This window comes from Drosophila tropicalis, unplaced genomic scaffold (assembly GCF_018151085.1).
Source record: "Drosophila tropicalis isolate 14030-0801.00 unplaced genomic scaffold, ASM1815108v1 contig_878, whole genome shotgun sequence".
Lineage (NCBI taxonomy): Eukaryota > Metazoa > Arthropoda > Insecta > Diptera > Drosophilidae > Drosophila > Drosophila tropicalis.
In genome coordinates this window covers 6569201-6590454 of record NW_027173374.1, presented here as the reverse complement: position 1 = coordinate 6590454, position 21254 = coordinate 6569201, and the positions used below count along the sequence as shown (strand labels likewise).

At 37.6% G+C, this 21254-nt stretch overlaps 3 protein-coding genes across 3 annotated transcripts in view; 1 reads left to right on the top strand and 2 right to left on the bottom strand.

Annotated features, from left to right (window-relative positions):
* The window catches only part of Fur1 (Furin 1), a 134490-nt gene that overhangs the window by 76299 nt on the left and 36937 nt on the right, over positions 1 to 21254 (top strand). The window contains 1 exon segment of the mRNA XM_068301578.1: positions 5947 to 6843. Coding sequence (XP_068157679.1) covers positions 6052 to 6843 — 792 coding nt within the window. The 5' untranslated portion in view covers positions 5947 to 6051.
* LOC137585694 (uncharacterized) overlaps positions 5946 to 21254 on the bottom strand; it is a 57302-nt gene continuing 41993 nt past the window's right edge. The window contains exon 6 of the transcript XR_011033623.1: positions 5946 to 6860. The gene's annotated coding sequence lies outside the window, so the exon portion shown is untranslated. The remainder of the gene's footprint in view (positions 6861 to 21254) is intronic.
* On the bottom strand, positions 19891 to 20757 carry LOC137585833 (uncharacterized). The gene is made up of 2 exons (XM_068301807.1): positions 20733 to 20757; positions 19891 to 20669 (listed from the first exon to the last, which is right to left on the bottom strand). The coding sequence occupies exons 1-2, from the start codon at positions 20755 to 20757 to the stop codon at positions 19891 to 19893; spliced, it is 804 nt and encodes a 267-aa protein (XP_068157908.1).

Here is a 21254-nt window from a genome sequence, read left to right as displayed (position 1 = left end):
ATCTGCCTATGAATATATATATAAATCTAGTAAAAAATAGTGCGACAACAAGCCGTTAAACAATTTGCACAATATATTTATTATTGACACGAAACTAAAACGCACAGTCATAGTAGAGAATTCTCAATTCAAATTCAATTGGATTGGCTATCAACTGAATACAAAATCTAATGGGAATTCCAATTTGTTTTAACCAATATAGCTTCCGTTGTGCAACTTTTAATCTATAAATTGGCATTCTCTGTGTATGTGCATATATTTAAATTGGATTCAATGCCATGTAATTCGCGTGGGTTAAAAAAAACTTTGCCAATTAGCCCAGGAATAACCATTTGCCATCAACACAGTTTTTGGGTTATGCAAAAATTATTAGCGCATGGCAAAACAAACTTTTGCTGCATTTATAGTTGTTGGTGGCCTGTCAATTTGGCACTTTTCAACAGGCACTTGGCATAATAATGAAAAATTAATCGGTACGAATTCCGAGTCGTGCATACATTTTGGAAGCAAGTTTAATTGAAATGACGACGACAAATCCCGTTGAAATGAAATGCACTCGTAGTTTGGAAATGAAAATTTTTTATGTCTGAAAGCGAGGTAGAAAGTGTAAATTGGCCAAGCAAAAAGCAGCAACAGAAATGGAGATGGAGTTGGAGACAGAGTCTCTGAGTGAGATAGAAGAAACACGCATAAATTTCCAACCAAACACAGAGCAGAGCAACGCCTGAAAGTATGCACCATGCAGCAACAGCATCCTCTGTGCATACTAATAAACGCATGGAATGTGAATTGGCGGCACTCACTCGTTGCCGTTGCCGTTGTCGTTCGTTCGCTGGTTTTTCAGTTTGCGTTTTTACTCCTCCCACCATTGCCACGCAGAATGCAAAGCTGTTTTTGCTACTGCTGCTGCTGCAAGTGGTAGTTGCCGTTGGCATCAAATTGCTGCATATTAAGTTGTTGATTTGTTGATTTACACTTTGGCTTATTTCGGTGGGCACACACAGACACACACAAAGACAAAAACCCAACCAACTAACCACAAAAACACAGGATTTACCAGTTTTGTGCGTTTCTAGTGATTTAGATTCCATCATGTTGCGTAGCTTGATTAAGCATAACAACAAATAGATGAAACAAAAAAAAAACCCATTCCTCTCTCCCCAAAATACACCCGACGGCAGTTTCCTACTTTCATTGTCAACGCTAATGTTCAACGAACCGGCGGCATGGGCAGTGGCTTTGGCTGTGGCAGTGGCAGTGGCAACAGCTCATCAAAGTGAAATGCAGCCGCAGTTTGTTATCGTCCTACTTTGCTCTTACCCTTCCATCTTCATCAAGCTCATCATGGTGCACCTGTGCCTGCGTCATCAGCATTTCCTTCAACGTTGAACAGTTCCTGACATTGCCCCACTCAGTTTTGGGTAGGGCAATTTGCCACAGCTTTTCCATGGGTAGCATGACTTTTAGATGGGATGAAAACGAAGTTGACGTTTAAAATTGATTTGATATGAGTTTTCTTCCGAACAGTTTCATTTCCATTCATTAATTAAATTGATGAAATTAAACAACTCCAAAAGAGCATCAGAAATTCGTAGTTGATGTAAAGAAAATTTATTGCCTTATTCAGGATTGTGCTTCGCTAGCGTCAAATTGTCACAAAATGAAGCAAACTCATAATTATGCCTCTGTTGAAGGAAGCCGGCATTACGGGCATTGAGAAGCAGCACCGACGACAAGTTGAGGGAAACTCTAAGGACAACAACAGCGGCAGTTGAGAGCCTCTTTCAGAATGATGCACTTGACTTAGGTGCAAGCTGTGTGTTGTTCCTTTTGTTTTGCATAGATTTGTAAAGGCTTTTGTCTGCCGCTGAGGTGCGCTTAAGGTGCATTAAGCGGTCCGTGAATGGATATACACATATACATTATCTTCTCCCAAGTGCCCAACCTACTTTTATTCTAGGGGGGAAGAAAAGTTAATATCGTAAGTGAAGGGACACGAAAGGAAAGAGAAATGGTATACGGTATAAGAACTGCAATTTTCCATTTTCGCCATTTATTTTACGCTTGGACCACTGCAAGTGACCATGCAAAATCAATTAATGCTGGTGAGGCATTAAAAATTGTGTTGCCTACCACAGGGAGTAAGTATGAATGCGGGTTGCTTTATCTTTACTCCGCTGTCTCTCTGTCTCTATCTCTCTTTCTCTCTCTCTCTGTCTTTGTGGCCCCGTAAGTCTCTGTCCATGGCATGCAATATTACTTTCTTTTCGACTTCAGTTAATGCCGTTTCCTGTTTGCACATTAAAAAAAGCGTTGGATAAAAATACGTAAAATGCATTCGTATCCCTTACACATATTCCACATACATATAGACATATCTGTTTCTGCACGCATATTCCTTTTCAGCCTTTTCAAGCAACAATGCAAAATAATTAAAATTCTGCTGGTCATTTTTTGGGTGAGATTTTTGTAAGTTCTCCACGTTATTCATTAACACATAAAGCAATAATAATAATATTTAATATTTATGGAAGCTGAAGTCCAATTTGTCTGTAAGTCTGAAATTGAGGGATGGCCAAGCATTAATGAAGACAAATGATTAACATAAATAATTGAGGTGTAATTTTAATAAAAATACAGGAAATCGCTTCAAATGAGAAGGTTGCTCCTTTGCACATCAAATTTTCGATGTCATCTTGCTCGAATTTCCAGTAGCTTTTTAGCAAAGATGTAGATATAAAGTTATGATTCTGGACTGTTTCGGTTCTGTTTGTATTCTGTTTCTCTTCTAAACCGTTATCCTATTTCAAATAAAAAGTAATTACCTTTTGTCATTAACTGCACTTAAAATATTCCTCAAAAAGCATCATTAAGGTTTTTAGAAAAACAATTTTCTTTCTGTTAGATTGACCTCTTTCGGAACATGTTAACCAAGCTAAAAGCTCTTTGTAAAATTTACCCACAATTCACATAGAGTAAAATGCTAAAACCTTCTTCGGTCAAATCCTACACAAGAGTGTGTATGTGTGTGTGTGTGTGTGTGTATGTGCACTTGTAATGCCATTTCTATGCCATTTACCCTGGCAACACCTTTTGTTTGATGATCGTGTGCTAATACGCAGTGACGAAAGTAGAGAAGAATGCATTGATGGAAATCTAGGTTCCAGAAGAGGCCAACAAGTAGGAATAGGCAAAAAAAAAGGACATGAAGAAGGAATAGAGAGTGGGCATAAAGCTGGCTTTCACTTAACTTTTTTTGTGTTCCTAGCCTGAATGGCAGTTTTTTCGTTTATTTTGTGTGTGAGTCAGTAGCCGCTATTCTGCGGGCGTTAACCGGGGCCTTAGCGTTTGTTGTTGACTTTGTGCTCTAGTTGCTGGCCGCGAAGTAAAAAAGCAAAAAAAAAAAAAAAAAAAGAAAAAGGAAATGAGTAGAAGAAAAAATGGTGGTAAATGTAGAGGATATGGCAGACTGCACCGAGGATGGGAATGAGGATGAGAAGGCGCGTTAGAAACTGCATATTTGCCTTTGTGTGTATGCAACTATCATTAAGCAAGCAAAAGCCACCAAGAGAAAGCTTTCTTCCTCTCACCTCAATTTACCACACAAAACGCACTCACACACATACTTATACATATATAAATTCAAAGCAACTGCAAGATAAACTACTGCAAAAACAACATCAACCCGTAAGAGAAGCAACTAAGGAGGCTTCTCTCCCAGCTTTTGTAGCCTTAATGTGCTTTGGCAGTGGGTTTAAAAGTGCAATTTCCCCGCCAACTCTTTTTGTTTCTCCTCCTCTTTTGCTTCTGTGCAATTCGCTTAGCGGTTACGACTGCTGCTTTCAGGCTGCATTTGACATGGCATTTTGCATAGCCTTAGAAGCGATCTACAGGAACTAACAACACTCCAACCAAACACTGAGGGCAACAATCACAAAGGCAGTACCAGCAAAACCAGCAGCCAAGTGTCAGAATATTTATCCCTCCCAAAAAAAAAAAAAAAGAAAGCAAAGAAGTAAAACGAACTATAGAAAAAAAAATAGAACGAAAGAACAGAGAAAGGGCCTCAAGGATTCCAACCGCCTCTAGAACCTGTCATCTACTTTGCTTTTGCTCTGTCTGCCTCTGTCCCTCTCTGGATGTATATTTCTTGACTTGCTTTGTTTGGTTGTTTTGTTGTGGCTTTGGCAATTGGGGATTTAAGTTGTGGGCCACAGTTATGTGGTCGTCATGATGGGGCATTAAAGTTGTCAGCGTGCAAGAATTTTTAAATTCCTTTACAATAGATTTAAAAGTCCAAATAAACTAAAAAAACAAAAATCAAAAAAAAAGCTGCTACCAGCCGCTTATCGAAAGCAATTGCACATGAATGCACAAGAAAAGGGCTGGGCATACCTTTCATGGACTGACTCTCTACACCTTTTGTGCTTGACTTCCGTATTTAGTCATCATCATCATTATCATCATCGTCTACATTATCATTGTTCCCCGGCGGCATCTTTTCCTTTTTCATGTCTGCTCTTTCTCAACTCAACTCAACTCAAGTCAACTTTGACTTTGACTGACGGCATTTGTCAGCGCCAGACACAAAGTAATCATTACTTGGCGCGCATTTACGTCTTTGCGCTTCCGTTCTTGCACATACATATACACTCAACGTTGCACGCTGCCTGATGCTGTCTCTCCTTCTTTGGGGCATACTAAGCGTATACTTAATAATAAGAAAATAAGTGCCCCATGTCAATGCGGGGCGTGGTCATGGCCACCACCATCATTTCTCTCACATGCTATCGAAAAGTGCAAAACGGTGTCAAAGTCAACGACAACGAACAGCAGCAGCAACATTTTGATGATGAAAGTTGGTCGAGTGGAGAAGGTGCAAGGTGTAAGTTGCACGATGCAGAAAGGAAAGTGTAAAGTGCCAGCAACAGCAGCAGCAACAACAACAACAGCAACTTGACAACTTGCGACAAATTGAGATGTTGTTTCTCCTTTTCTCTCTTTCCCCTGAAATTGATGTGACTTATGTGAAAAGGAATCTTTATTTTCTGGGGCAAAATACAGTTAAGGATAGACTTTAAGTAAGAATATGCTGACTAAAAGTCAACATGGTAAATGATAATGATAATAATCTCTAAATTCATTTTTGCCTGCCCTACAAAATTTTTTTATTGTCACACAAAATTCAATTTCCTATCCACTTAGCCATTGATTACCATGGCTCAAACATTGTATGGGCCAGCAACATCCGCTCCGTTTCAACTCATCTCCAACTCATCGTCCCTTACCCCATGTTCTTCTCATTTCTCGTTTATATCCTGCCCTTCCGGCACTTCCGTGACTGTCACTCGCTTTAATTACGCTCTGCTTTGGCCAAAATCCAGAAATCCTTCCATCCATCCGTCTATCATCCATCCATTGGCAATAGCTGAAATATGCCTGTCAATTGCCAATGCCAAGGGCTATTGGCCATCATCAGTCATGGGCATATTTTGACAATGGCATTAGTCAAAAGTCAGAGTTAGGCTCTCTCTGTCTCACTCTAGTTATGCACACTGATGATACTCATTTGCAAAGCGAAACTTGTTGTCCTTCGGGTGGCATACAATGAGATTTGAGTCCTAGTTAAACCGAATCTGATTCATGTCGAATATGGTGGCAAGTCAAAGAACGCTGCCAATGGCATCAAATTAATATGCTTGCATAATGGTCAGTGTACTTGTATTGTTCTTTCTTGCTGCTACATTGTTACTTGGCTACATTTGTATGAACGGTTATTTCTTGATAATCTTTCTAACGAGAAGTATATTTGGTCAAAGACTTCATACTTTATAATCGTCCGAATTCAATTAATAAAAATGAAACAATAAATTAGCTTAATGCTCATTCCACATCGTGTTTTTCCCTAAAAGTATGCTAATATAATGTGCTTTCTTATATTTTCAGTGGTGTTGATAGAAAAACTGCAGCATTCCATCCAAAACTATCTAACTAACTGCAACAACAACTTTATAGCAGCAATATCCAATTGCACAAATCACAAAACGCACAATGAAAAACGACGTCGTGCGATGGAGCAGGCAGCCAACAACAACAACAACAGCAACAGAAACTAGTAACAGAAATATATGCAAGAACAGCAACAATAAACATTACAAAAGTCAACGAAATTTGTGGCAACATGTTGCCAAAACAAATTGTCAACAGCAACATAATGAGATGTCAACATATGTTGCAACAACACCAAGTTCCGCTTGGCAACAACAAGAACATCAGCAACATCAGCAGCAGGAGCAACAGCAACAACAACAAACAATCATTAAATGTGATATAAGAAAAAATTTCAATTTCAATTGCAATTTATTTAAAACTAGTTTTTTAACGCAAAGCAGCAGCCACAGCAGCAGCGGCAATCGCAGCCGCAGCAGCAACAGCAGACATTTAAAAATAACGCCAGCAGCAACAACAATAGCAACGCGAACGCGAACACCAACGGCTGCAGTGTTGCTGCTAATCTTGCAATTTAGTGCCGTAGTTTTTTTATGTAATTTTAATGTCGGTTTCGTGGCCGGAAGTGTGTCATCACCAACAGCATCATTATTCAAACTGGAGGTCGGCCAATCGCAGTCGTCGTCATCATCATCATCTTCCTCCCCGGTATTGCCACCCTATGTGCTTGATTATGAGACGGGCAGTGGCAACGCCAAGCTGACTCCCAGCAACACGCGTAATGGCAATACGGCGGGCCACTATACACACACTTGGGCCGTTCATATACCAAATGGTGATAATGGCATAGCCGATGCAGTGGCCAAAGATCATGGTTTCGTCAATTTGGGCAAGGTAAGTCAAGGAATTTTCTATAAAATAAAGCTTTAACTAAAATCGCCCAGCAAAAAGAATGTCTATTAAAGTCTAATATAATCTTAAATAAATACCAAAACTTCCACTTTAGAATTAAAACTATTTCCAGAAAAATTTTGTTTGTACATTTATGTATATGTATCTTTAGTTATATACTTAGTTTGTCAAATTTTTAGTAGATTTATTTTGTAGATATGCAGACAGAGCAACGTTGAACAAATGTTGGCCAAAAAGCCATGGCAAAACACTTGGCTCTGACTCTCGTTAGCCAGTTTAGCATATCATTTGAACACTCAAATGTGTGACTATTAAAAACTTTGCCACACACATACAGGGAGAGTTGAGTAAAACTTTTTCGTTATGAAAAGGATACCCTGACTCAAGGGACTTGTAGATATAATAGAAGATATAGCACAGACGGAGAGAGAGAAGGAAAGAGATTTGGGGCTGACCAGCCAACCTGAACAAAGTTTCTACAAAAATCTGTCTGGCTTTAGTATATCCTTCTGCTTGTCAGTCATTCAAATCATTCAGACAGAGCAAAACATAGAGGGATAGAGAGAAAGAGAGAGAGAGCGTTAGTTAGTTAGATAGATACGGAGAGAAAGAGTGAGGGGAAAGTGAAAAAGACAAAGTGGAGAGCACAGGTGTGGCCAACTGGACAACTTTAATCTGGCAAGAGCACTCTGGCCATGTTTCTACTTTTAGCTGATACTTTTTGCTGCTGGTTAGGTCAAATGCTGTAGCTGGGGAGCAAACGAACGAGATGCGAACCCGCTAAGTGACTGTCAAGTTATCTGGGCATTGGGAATGGTTAAGCAAAATGGAGCTCAAATCGCCATGTAATGGCATCGCTGTTTGCGATAAGACAACGCGCGGAAGGTAGTAAATGTGTGCCAGTGATGCTACACTGAACAAAAATTTACTCAACCACAGTCTTTTGTGAATCAATGTGTTGCCTTTATCTTTCCTTTCCATATTCTTTAGCATTTCCTTTCTATAATAAAATCTTAGGGTTTTCTTCTTAAGAATATCTTTTAGTTTCTTCAAGTGTGAAATTCTTTAAAGCATCAACTACACTCGATTCGCCCATTGCCATTTCCCATTTGATGTTAAATGCATTCCAGGCAGTAACATTTTGTGGCTGCCACGGGTTAAGTCTTTACCTTTATCACCCCTCTTTCCACACCCCATCTACCTTTCCCCCTTCACCCCGTATATCGAGACGTTTGTCTGTTTGTCTGGTTCGCTCGCGGGTCTAAATGTAACTTGGCATTTGAGTTTTCAATTGGCTGTAGTAGCAGCAAGCAGAAGAAGAATCAGCCCACAGGTGGCAAACCTGATACCTAAAACCCTAAAAGGCTCAACAATTGTGTCGATATCTATTACGTTCGCCTCACGCCTTCTGTCCATTGCTTTTAGGGACAACTTAAGTACTCGCCTTTGTGTCTCTTGAAATTATTGTCATTCTCATGGCAATGGAATGGATATTTCAATTCTTCCTTTCTCACAAAAATAATGGCTAGCACAAGTCAGTTTTGCTCTATCTCTTCATTGAATTAATTGCTAGGAATTAGAAAAGGAAGTGGAAACTAAATTTATGAAAGAAACGGCAAATGGGCAAAAGTTTCTACTAGTTGGAAAAGAAATGATACTTATAAAAGACACCAGCTGGGCAGCAGCCGGTGGAAAAGTTAATTGAAAATTAATTTTAAACGGCATTGTTGAAATGAATCCCAGTTACAGCCATTCAGCCAGCCAGTCGAGCAGCTACTGGTTGGTGGCCCAGGCAGGGACATCATGACGGAGAAGGCAAAGTGGCAGATACATTTTGCATAATTAGATGTCACCAAAATGTCTGTAAAACTGTAAAATGGTAATGACTTGAGCTCTCCCCAAGCAGAAACTTAAAAACACTGTGCGCTTTTTTGTTTTTTAAATTAACCACTAAGTAAAAATGGGAAAAAATGGAAAATGAAAAAAAGAAAATAAAAATGGACCTATACATATGTCTGGTACGCAAGTTTTAACAATAAAGTTGAGTTGTGTTTAATAGAAAACTTTCTTAATCTAGAAATGTTTTTTTTAAAAACGCTTTATTATTGTTTGCTGTATTACTAAAAATCGAAAATTAATTAAATACTTTTTGAGTAATTTAAGTAAAAATTATTACGTTCTGTTATGAATAATGTAAATAATTATTTAAGTTATTTTAATAGAATATCAATGCCTTGCGGCAGACAAAACTTGTGTGTTTGTGCTCGCTTTCAATTGAAAAAGCACAAAGTTGGAATATTTTTCCACCCATTTTTCTGCCTGAATAGCCAAGCCAAACATAACTCGCCAAAGTGTTGCCAAAACATTTCTCCTCTCCATTTCGTGTGTTTTTTGATTTTGTAGTTTCTGTTTCTGATGTCGAGTTGACTTTTTCAACCCCGCCCCCGAATCGTATCCGTTTTTTTGACAAGCGTTAAAAACTAAACCCAACTAGCTGTGCAAACAAGTTACAAGTGCAACAACAGCAGCAACAACTACGACTACAATTAATATACACAAATAAGAACCTGCGACTTTTTGCTCAGCCAAAACTCCCCTGGAGCGTGTTTGCTGTTTGTTTGCTTTTTTTGGGTGCCACGCCCACCCACTGTCATCTCGCAATTCTTAGGTCCTCTTAGTGCCTCGCAACTGAACTGAACAACGAAATGCTCCATGCTGACAACTGTTGTGTCAGAAGTTTTAATGGAAACTATGTTTATATACATATACAAGAAGAGGAGAGTATAGTATGGATGTATATGAATCAGACTCCATTTTCCTTTTGCTTTATCAAGTTCTGCTTTTTCCTTGGCGCTCTTCTCTAAACTTTTTGGCACTGAAATTATGATGATAAAATGGCGAAAGAACGAAAGTTTTTCTCCCGTTGGCGTAAATGCAAGAGGAAGAGTCAAAGAAGGGAAGAAGGAAGAGTGCTTATTAACTGTACTTAAAATTTCATTTGCTTTTCTGCTAATTAAACGAAGAGGGACGATAGCTAGGAAATGTTCGCTGACAGAAAATTGGAGAGGTTTCTACCTACCTAGCTACCAATAGAATAAACTGTGCTCTAAAATTTATGTGATGCATTAGTTTGTTCTCCTCGCTTCGACGCCAGATTCGCCTGCTAAAGTTAAATCCTTCGTTATTATCTCTCCTTTTCCTCTTTTGCGCTGGCTCTACTTTTTTTTTTGTCATTTTCTTATCATTCCTGGCAGATGCGGCAGATCCTTTGTTGTCTCTCGTTTCATTGTGTGATGTGCATTTACATGGCACATGCACATCCGGATCCGGCACCGAAACCGTCTCCTGCTCCTGCTTATCCTTATTCTATTGTTACATGACCTGCTCCTGCTGTTTCTTGTCTTGTATGTTTGTTTGTATGAAGGATGTTATCCTTGCCTGGCGTGGCCACTCATCAAATTAATTGAAATCCTTTTGGCCATTGCCTTTTTGGCGATTTGTGTGTGTGAGACTTTTTTCTCGCTTTTTTAATTAATTTTCTACCTTTTGCTTGGGCTCCTTGTGCCTCGTGTTCTGCTGCTTCAATTGATAAATTGATTGATTGAATTTTGTCCTGCGCCTGCAGCGAAGCCCTACTTACTGCAACCAATATAATTAAAATCGCAGTCAATGACTTGCAATGTCTTTTGCTCTTGGTGATAAATTAAATTTTTACCTTAACGAAGGAGATGGGGGAAGAAGAAAGCAATTTTTCATGTTTCTTTTTGACCCTTTTTTTTTGGAGAAGGGTCAACAGCTCATTAATGTGGAGGTCGGAAGACATCTAAGCATAATGTGGGCAAACACACACAAGGGGGGAGAAAAACAAAAAGAGAAAAGAAAAACTTTTCAATAAGGCTTAATTGTCCAACAGTTTAACGAGAAGGTCTTGGTCCAGGTGACATTTTAGCTGAAAAGTAGGCAACATTTTTCATTAATTAGTTCTTTGGAAAAGGTATAGAAAGATACCGCTCAAACGGGATAAAAAGAAACCCATTTTAATTTAGGTTTTTAATATAGTATAAGGCATTTGTCCTACAGTTTCAGAGCCACTTTAACACCCACGAAAAGCAGAATGGAAACTTTTTTCCTGCTGCTTCGTGTGGAGAACTTTGCAAGTCAAAAGTTAAATATTCCTTATTCTTTTATTGTATGTGTATGTGTGTGTGTGCGCATGAAATACATTTGTAACTGTATCCTTTAGTTGCATATAAGTATCCTTACGTGTGTCTTTTGTTCGTTGGCCTCCTCTCATGTGGCTCAAGGCGGATATCGTTGATAAATTTGAAGTCAAAAACTCGGAAAATATTTATGACTTAACTTTTGTTTAGTAACAAAGCAACACACACACACATATATATATACAAACACCCACATGCATATTTATATATATATATATGTATGGGCAAAGGCATTTATCTCTACTTTGGTGCCCCCAACTGGCTCTGGTTTTCACAATTGTCACACAGAACTTGCCTCCTCCAGCTATGCAAATAGTAAAAAAATAAAATCCATGGAATATAAAAAAAGGGATTTTCCCTCATTTCTTGCTTGCTCAGCGACAAGCAGATTTCAGTGTATAAATGTCTCTATGTGTGTGTGTGTGAAGAACTTGTAAAACTTTAATCACATGACATGGAGAAATATCTCACAAGTTTATAAATTTTTGCCATTTATCCACGAGACTTGAGAAAACTTTCTTTTACTTCTTTGCTTCAATTTGTGTTCGAGGCTTGTACGTACCTAATTGAATATGTAAAAAACCAAAATGCGATTGAGTGTGAAATGAGTGAAGAGAAGTTTTTCCTCAAGTTAAGGGAAAAAAAAAAGAAAACATGAATCAATTCCTAAATGACTGACTAAGTTACTTGGCTGAGCGAGTGAATGAATGAATGAATAAATGGAAATGGAAATGAAAATGGCTTTTGGCTGTGAAACTTTTGCAGGCTGGTAAAACTTCTAGTTGGGCTAATAAAATATTGCCAATTTCATGGCAACTTTTGCACCCAAAAATTCACTTGCAATCGATTCAAATTCGCACAGAAGAGATAGGATAGGAGAGAAAGAGAGGGGAGAAAAATACGCTCCCCTATTATATGCCATGAAAAGAGCTCAATTAAGTTGGCTCATTCATTTTGAATGACCAGCAATTTCCTCGTGAAGGAAAAATAAAATTTCACAGCCGCTTTTCCTTTAGAGCACCTGACAATGGCTCGATGTTTGTTTGAAAGCGACATGGATGCTCCGGCTGATGATTGAGATAAGGTTTCAAGGCGATGATTATGCTGTTGATGACGACGATGAAAAGGGAGGCTGTAAATTTAATTAGCTTAAATTTTTTAGAAGGCGCGTGAAACGTTTACGCCGAATCTTGTTTGCGTGTTAATTTTTCTCAACTAATTCAATGAACGTCAAATAAAGTTGATTAGCAGAGTAACACCTTACTTTCTGATGGGCAAACCTTTTGTAAGTAAGATTTTTTTAATCTTTTCCCTAACATTCTTCTTTCTTAAATATACTTCAGCTATTTTGCTATTCATAAACTGCATAAATATTATTGAAATATCTTTGAATACTTTAGAGGAAAAGCCAAAGGTTCAATCGCCCTTATCAACTCACTCAATGCATGCTTCAGTTGACTGCTCAGACATTTTTTACCGCTGCCATCACTTCCTCAGCCTTCGTTCCCTCTCCTCTGAGGCGCCATCATCATGATGCTTTAAACAAATTGCACTATAAATGTTGGAAGAGCAAAAAGCGAACCAGAACCATTTTTCTTCTCCTTAAGATGCTTTTTCTTTTCCGTCTTCGCTCTCTCTCTCTCTTTGCTCGGTCCGGTTTTTAATGCATATTTTCAGGCGTTTTTTACGCTTTGCTCTGGCATTAACAAGAAAACGTTGAGAATACATGAATAACGATGGCAGACGTTTGTGCGGTGTTGGGAGAGGAAAAACTTTCCCCCTTTGCATTTTCCAATGTCATTTCTATTGTTGTTGTTGCCGTTGTTAACGCCCAATCGCGTCGTGTTTACTTAGCTTATCTTTTGGGCGCGCTGACAGTTTTTTTTTTTGCTTCTCTATTTCTTTTTGCAGCTCTTCATTCTTTATTTTTTTTTTGGTTCATTTTCATTCCATCTTCTCAGCTTAAATGGAAATACTGTAAATAGCAGAATAAAAGAGCCGTAGATCTAAAGCAAATGGGCGGTTTTTCCTCAGCTTAGACACGCCCTTTACTTAGGCTTTTGTTTGGTTTTAGTCTTGCCACCAGTAAAAATCAAATAATATTCTGCATTATTTTGAGGTATAACTTCATATGCCACAGTGAAGAGATTGCTAAAATGAAGTTGTGAATTTCTTTTTTGTGCCTTTTGTTTCCTCTTTTCCAGCGTTTTGCTTGCGGACACGCCCTGGCTTTTGCCAGATCTCCACCCATTTGCTGTTGGGCTTCAGTCGAGTGTAAAATTGCTAATGGTCACCAATCGAAAAAAAAGCGTCTCTGACTACTTGTAAATTGCCGCTGTGATTTTAATTAAAAGCCCGAGTCGAGTCAAACAACTCACACAGTCACGGCAATAAGAGGATGAGCAGGCAGCAAGGACAGCAAGGACAAACAAAAAATCGAAAAGAAACGAGGAGAAAAAAGCAAAACTCGAAAGCACAAAGCCAAAGTTGACTTGATTTTAGGGTCATTTTAATTGCCCCCAAAAAGCGGGCTACAGCAAAAAAAGGAAAACAAGATTTTATACAATGCTCAATCAAGCGTAAAGGTTTTTATTGCTGCCACAAAGAGCGTGCGAGGAGGAGTAAAAGTCATGGCAAATATTTCCCTTGCATAAATATTGAAAATTTTGCACTCTTTTGTTATTGTATATTTTTCCATCTTCTTCCCCTACTAGCCCCCCACTCCTTATTTGCCTCTCAGTCCTTCTGTTTCATTCCACGCTTATTCAAACAAATCGTTAACAATTGCAAAGAGGTGCGGCAATAACAAAAACCAAATACACCAAAAAAAAAAAAAAAAAGGTGCAAAAAGATGGAGAAATATATTGCGCAATCAAATCAAATCAACACTTTCCACTTGATTAGCACAATATGAAATTTGTTATTTGAGTTTAGAAGGGCATTTGAATATGTTCATACATATTCATTTAACCTAACAATTTTTGCAATTTTTAGTTTAATTAAAAGTCAATCAAATGTAAATTGAATAGCTACAAAATGTGAAAAATCAATTGTTGTGCCGTACCTTGTGTGTCCTCTTTTTCCAGGACAGTTTCTATTCTATACTATGAATTTTGCCCGACACCAGCAAAAACTACAACTCCCCATGGGGAGACCAATATAAAATTGGCCAGGTTTTGAAACTAATGCCACAATAATTCATTGATTGCTGTATGTGCATATGCATAGGTGCTTCAACGGTCCCCAAATAGAACTCGCTCACTCAAACTGGACAGAAATGCCACTTTGAATGAGTTATTAGTTCTACACCCATATACATATATCATCATGGGAATGAATTGACATTTTAATTGCTACAAAATGCATTTGTATGGGCATTTCTAAAACAATATTTTGCACTAGGCAAAACTTAAAGTTCCTCATCACTTTGAGCTATTTAAAATTGATTATTTTAGTTGGCAATAATTTTATTTATTGTTAAAAATTAGTCTTAAATTTATGTGTTACAATTATCGATTGCTTATCGAAAAGTCAAAATCCGACACACGTTAGTCAAAAGGATTTAAGAGAATTAATTGTTTGGGTTTTCATTAAAAGCATAAAATACGTTTTGCGATTTTAGAAATTGCAATTTTGCTGTCAATTCTAATTAACCTGATGCATTTAAAATTAAGCTAATTGCTTATTATTTAAACTTAGCTTTAAGCTGGGTAAATTAAAGCAGCAGAATTTCTCTCACTATTCGCTTTATGAAACTTTGGCCTTGTCAGGATTTGGCAGCCATTCAAATAGATGTGAGAAATAAAAAGCCAACACACACACAGATACACACAAAATTGTAAATGTCATGGAAAAAGGACTCATAGAGTAAGAGGGAAAGAAAGAGCGGATGGCAATCAACGTTGCAATTATGTGTGTCAAAGCGCCTATATGTAGGCAACAAAAATTTGCACTTATCGTTGCTTTCCTACACTCCACAAAAGGGCAGATTTTTTGGGGTATACACCTATAATTGTGAAACATAGTCAAAAACTTACTTCACATGGGCAATATTGTGTATATAGAATGTATATAGGGTACCTAAAAGTCTAATAGAGATCTTGTTCTGGCTGCCGTTGTATATTGAACTTGTTGTTTGACCTTAGCCTGCTTTTTGCACTGCAATCGCTTAGTCATTTTGTCATTTACTTGTTAGTTTGAGCGCTTGTGATTGTGAGTGTGCGTGTTTGTGTGACCCTAGAACTAAGCATTGAAAAAGTGTTGCATATTTTTAGGCATCCATTTCTCTCGCTCTCTCTCTCTCGTTCATGGTCGCAGCTCGTCGCGTTGAACATCAAGTGGCCCACTTTGGCACATTCGCTACTTGAAGCGTAATGAAAGCATTTGCCACTAACATATGCAAAAGAGAGAGAATGGTGGGAACAAAAAAAAAACGACATAGAGCAAAAGGGATGGAAATAATAAGAGAAAGAGAGAAAAAGAGACAAGCTCTTGCTTAGTTTCAGTCTATAATAATATCAAATTGACACTTGCCTGAGCATCGTTTTAATATTATCTCTCGTTTCCATGGCCAACCGAATATTAAAGGAAAAAAATATTCTACCTTCCTTTCAAACTGTGTTCAGTACATTAAGTAAAGTAAAATTTTAATTTAATTTTTAATTTAAGATAAGGTAATTTTTCTCTTAAGCCAAACCCAAATCTTAAATGAAGATTAGAGTTCGTGTGGTTATAGTCCGACTTTACTCAAATTATGTCTTTTCATTTCCCCAAATCGAATTTGCTTCATGAGATTTTCCATTCTAGTTAACTTAATCCTTTGCTCGGATTTTATTGGTAAAATCTGTCGTCATAATTTAATTAGGAATTTCTATCTCATTGCACAGACAGAGAAGTTCATTCATTTCTTTGGTCTCCTTTTGTTTGACCAACTCTCCCCAACAAGTTGAGGTTGAGATAGAGAGGACTGGCGATTTGCTACTTTGCTGACTCTGCCAGTTACAACACATTAACACCTGTTAGGTGGTGTCAAAATGAAGGTGTGGCTGGGTGTAAATGGACACACACATGCATATAAATAAAAGTCCTTGTCTGCCGACTTATGAATAATAACGACAACAACAACAATGAATAGGCCAAGTGAATACATAGCACAAAACAAAGAAAGAAATGTGGAACCTAAGTAGGTGTGTATGCGACTATGTGTGTGTGTGTGTGTGCATTTGTGCGTATGTCTAAGTGTAATGGTAATTAAGCGTTTTGGTCTAAGCCAGGGCAAGTTATCCAGTTAAAATGGCTTTAGGGGCTATTTTTATGGCCATTGTGCAATGAAATGGAAAAAAAGCGTCTACCAGGCAGGTAGAATACAAACAGGATATGGTCCTAGATAAGGGTAAACGATGTGTATGTGTGTGTATGTTTACAAATCTATGCACTAATTAAAAGCCATTAGTAGGTATGTGGTATAATTGCATCTAAATGGAATGATGGAAGCTTAAGCTTAAATAATAAATAAAGTCCTCTTTAATTACTTTCACATAAAACTTAAACATGTCCATTTCTTTTCTATATTTACAGGTAAGCAAAATATATGAAACTTAACATTTAAGTAAACTGAGTAAGTTTATAAAACTGAAATAGATATCTATTTTATTTTGCTATTCAACTAATAGTTAGAAAAGGTTTTCTTGAATAAATTACTTCGTAGATTCAATGTATGTATATCACAGATATTAAAAGAAACCAAATATGCAAACAATTGATTCACTTGAATGTTTAATTTAAGTATTTAGAGTCTCGTAGCAAATTTCTAAGCCTCTTGGGACTCTCACTGAGTGTTTTCCCTCTCCATTCCTATGTGTGTGCGCAGAAAAGTGAAAATTTGATATTAAATATGTATCTGTTACTCAAAATTTCCACTGATATAAATAAATAATAGTTAAATGGCAATCGTAGAAGGAAACTCTCGCACTAAGTCAACGGTGAATCGTAAACGAAATGTGCAAATTATTAGAGTATACTTTTCGGTAAGTATATTTACTTTCACATTTGAAATTGAATTGCGTTGTCAAATTGTTTGCTCATTTCGTCCATCATGAAATTTTCCAAGCTCATGAAATATGCAAACAGACGGAGGCAAAGAAAAGCTGCCATAAAAATGCCGGCACTTCCGTTGCACTGGGCTGCGATACTTAGATTCCGTGTCCTCTCTCTCTCTCTCGCTTTCGTAAATAGCCTTATTCCCTATTATATTTATCAAAGTTCTTTTTACAATTTTTCTCTCTTGACTCGCTTTGTCTCTTTGGCTTGGGCAGAATTTGGTTTTTGTTTAAATTGTCAGTTTGCACGCAAAACGCCGTAGTTCCGGTCAATGTTCATTTCGTTCACTTGGTAAACTTGTTGGCCCAAGCTAGCAAATTAGAGCCACCTATTGTTCCGAGCTCTCATTTGACCTTCCATCAAGTTGATATTGCCTGATAGGATTTGCCATAGCATATATTTCGCAGCAACAAGTTTTTATTAAAAATGTTTTTACCCTAAAAATTTGTTTGTTTTGTTATCGAAGTGGATATTGAATGTCTAGAATTTATTTATAACTCCATCCCAGCTATTGCATTTTCAAACTGATAAGCAAATCATAAAATAAACTTCTTTATTTAACTTTATATGCTTTCGTTTTATGTTCGCCTTGGGAATAAGCCCACTTCAAGGTGTTGTTACACCTTAAGGCAAAAGGCATTATCCGGTGACAGATTTTGCGAAATACATAAAATTATTCACAAATCAAATGAAGGCGCGTGCTTCGTCATTAGTCAAAGAAGCTAAGCTTCTATTCGACTTCTGGTGCTGCTCCTGGCAGGCCTGGCCGCATTTTATATTATTTATTGCCTTAATCATTTTAATGGCAGCACGATTCCAACAACATGATAATCACATTTATTAACATTTTCGGCTTAATCAGCTGAGGTAGTAAGGTGGAAAAAGGTAGCCTAATTTCGGGCTACCTTTTGATGTTGTGCAAGAGGCACAGACACAGAAAGTCCTTATCAGTTGGCAGCTGTATGTTGTCATATGAAAAACGACACAGACATTTTAATTCAAATTTTATGCACACCAATACACACACACACACACACTCAGATAAAGAAAGAGAGAGAGGCAGAAGGAGAGGAAAAGGAATTGAGATATTTCTGTCACTCACTTTATTATTTGTATTTCTCCCTAAAAACGTGTGCTCAACATTTTTTTTGTTAGCCACGAATTTTGATGTAATTCTCATCTCATTGTTTGTGAAACAACTTTTGGACGGAGAATTTACATTTTGCATTAAATGATAAGAGACATTTGCATCGGGCAAAAGAAAAAGTCTGAAAACTTATCTCAGACATTTGCAATTAGCATGATAAGAAGCACAAATTATGTATATGTATAAAGAAAATGGAAATTTAAATAATTTTTCTGTGAACCAAATGATTAAGTAGATATTTATTGGAAAAACTTTGCATTGTTTATCTGTTGTCTGTCATAAAAGTTTTGCTTTATATACATATGTACATACTTAAAGAGAGCCACGGAAAACTCTAAACTAATTATAGCCTCTACTGAAATAATATAATTATTAATAAAAGAAGTGACAAACTATACAGTATTTCTATATGCTTACTCCTGCCACATTATTAGATATCTATGTGCATTAATGCCATATAAAATTGTATGCCATAATAAGCACATGGACACACATAGACCACAATTAGAAACACATCAGTTGTGGCACTTAAATGTCCATTTTCTTGACTATATAAATGCCAACCATTAGAACCCGGGCCTGGTCTAGCCTTTCCTGCGGTTTAACCACATAGTCAATCTCCAAAAGCACATAAAACATTTTCATTTAATTGAAACAAATGCGTGCTGCGTATCAATTGAAGGCAACAATATCATGCCTTGTCATGATTCCATTGTTGTTGTACTAAACAACTAAATAGCAATAAAACCTAACACGACAAAACAACAACAAAAAGCAAAACCATAATAATAAGCTGAGAGAGACTAAACAAGAGTCGTGTCAACTGTTAAAGTGGTCAACTATGGGGGAAACAGTTCTCTGTACGTACATGTGACACCATTTTGCTGGTATCACCCGCACACACACCTCTTGAAATGTGTGTTGAGGGTAAAAGAGTGAGATAGAAGATACACAGTCACTTGTTGTCAGGTGCCGCAAACTGTCGCCAATTGAGGAGCCGTCAATGGGACAGTAAGCCTAAAAATGTTGTAAATACCAGCACACTCCTCCGTCGCCATCCCCATCTAAGCTCAGGGAGTGTGTGTGTGCAGATGATATTAAAATCTATGTAAATTACACTCAATCATGAGCAACATCAACATTATGATCATCATCACACGTCTCATCCACTGTGTGTGTGTGTGCTCTCTGAGGTGTTTGAGTGTGCCCATAAATTGACACCAAACGCGAGCATTCTGTTATGTTCTGACTCTGGCTCTCTGACCATCACACAACATTTGACATACACGTAAATAATATTTGAGTAGATGCAATAAAAACTAATAATAATGTCAACTACGTGGCCTGACATTTCAGAAGTGCAAATGCACTTGCCAATGCGAGGAAAATACTTTGAAAGAATGCATACATCAGAGAGCAATATACTAAGAAGGATACAGAAGGCAAAAATTTCTACTTAGCTGAATGAAAACCAAGCATTTAAATTGCTTTGTGTTAATATTTCCATTCGAGCTTCGATTCCCACAAGTCTATGTATATTTTCTATTCGTTGTTTATTTCTATTCAATTCTGATAACCATTTGAAAAGTGTTCAGTGTATTGAGGCTTATTGATATTATTATGACTCTGGCCATACCAAATGTTTGAAGGATTTGAAGGAGCGGACACACTAACACCAGGCTCACCGGGAGGTCCTCTGTGTCCGCGTGGACCAACTGGTCCTGTGGCACCACGTAAACCAGGTGGACCAGGTGGTCCTGGTGGCCCCGGGGGCCCTGGAACTGGAATGGGGATATATGTTGGTTCCTCCTTCTCCGAAGCTCCATCTCCGTTAAGATTTGTGGGAATAATATTTAAGCCATTCCAATTGAGACCGGTTTGTCCTTGGACATTGAAACCCAATTGAACGCGAGGTATCATTACATAGGAGACGGCATTGTTACGATTGTTGTTGTTGCTGTTCTTGGTGTTGGAGATAATTGGTGGTCCATAGGCCACTGGATAAGTGGTCAATTGAGGCGGTAAAACATACTTGATATTCTGATCATTGACCATGGGAATGGCATTAGAATATAAATAGTCGGGAACTTTACGATTCTCTTTATCCGAGTCCGAGTCCAGGGATTCCTTAATCTGTGGCTCATGAAAACTTGCCTCAGTATCCTCTCTACTCTCGGCCCGACCCTCTTGACGGGGTGTCGCCGATAAAATGACAATTTGTGGACCACTAGGAACGTGGTCGTCATCTCCTGAATTGCTACGAGCCATTGCATGAACCCGCCTCAAATGAGGAAGACGTCCCTGGCTAAGTCCAATGCAAAGAAGCAAAAGACCTGCGCTAACTAAAGGAAAGGCGAGAGTTTCGCAAAATGGTTTTCAACTAAAAAATATATTTTGTTACTTACCTAAAATTCTCTCCATGATCTTCATGCTAGCTGTCTATGATAATTCTGGGCAATGTGTTGCCACTTTTATAGAAAAGACACAACTTTTGCTAGACCGATAAGATCAGCAATTTCCTAGAAAGGTTCTAAGGTAACATATTAACTAGACAATCACATCTTGGCCATCTTTAAGTAATCAATTTTAATTGCCTGATTCAAAAATTTGGGTCACTTGAGCGAAACTGGTTTGACTGTTTCGCATATTTTCTTATCTTTGGATCTCCTAGAGAAATGATTCATTATAAAGTATTTGTTTAGCTTTTTTTTATATTTAGTTTCTCTTGAAACTTTATTTAAAGCTTAAATTTTCAAATAATGTTTATTTCTAACTTTTATTGTAGTTTGAACTAAGAAACTAACAATCAAATGCATTTTCATGTACTACACAAAAAAAGAATGCCATAATATTTATTTGAATTTTTTCACCCCTTTTGGCATTTTGGCATTTCCTACTTTAAAAAACATTCATTTTCATCAGTTGGA

Coding starts and splice junctions, on each gene's coding strand:
- LOC137585833 (XM_068301807.1), bottom strand. CDS start 20,757: ATGAAGATCATGGAGAGAATTTTAG. Junction 20,670..20,732: donor GATCATGGAGAGAATTTTAG/GTAAGTAACAAA, acceptor CCTTTCCTTTAG/TTAGCGCAGGTCTTTTGCTT.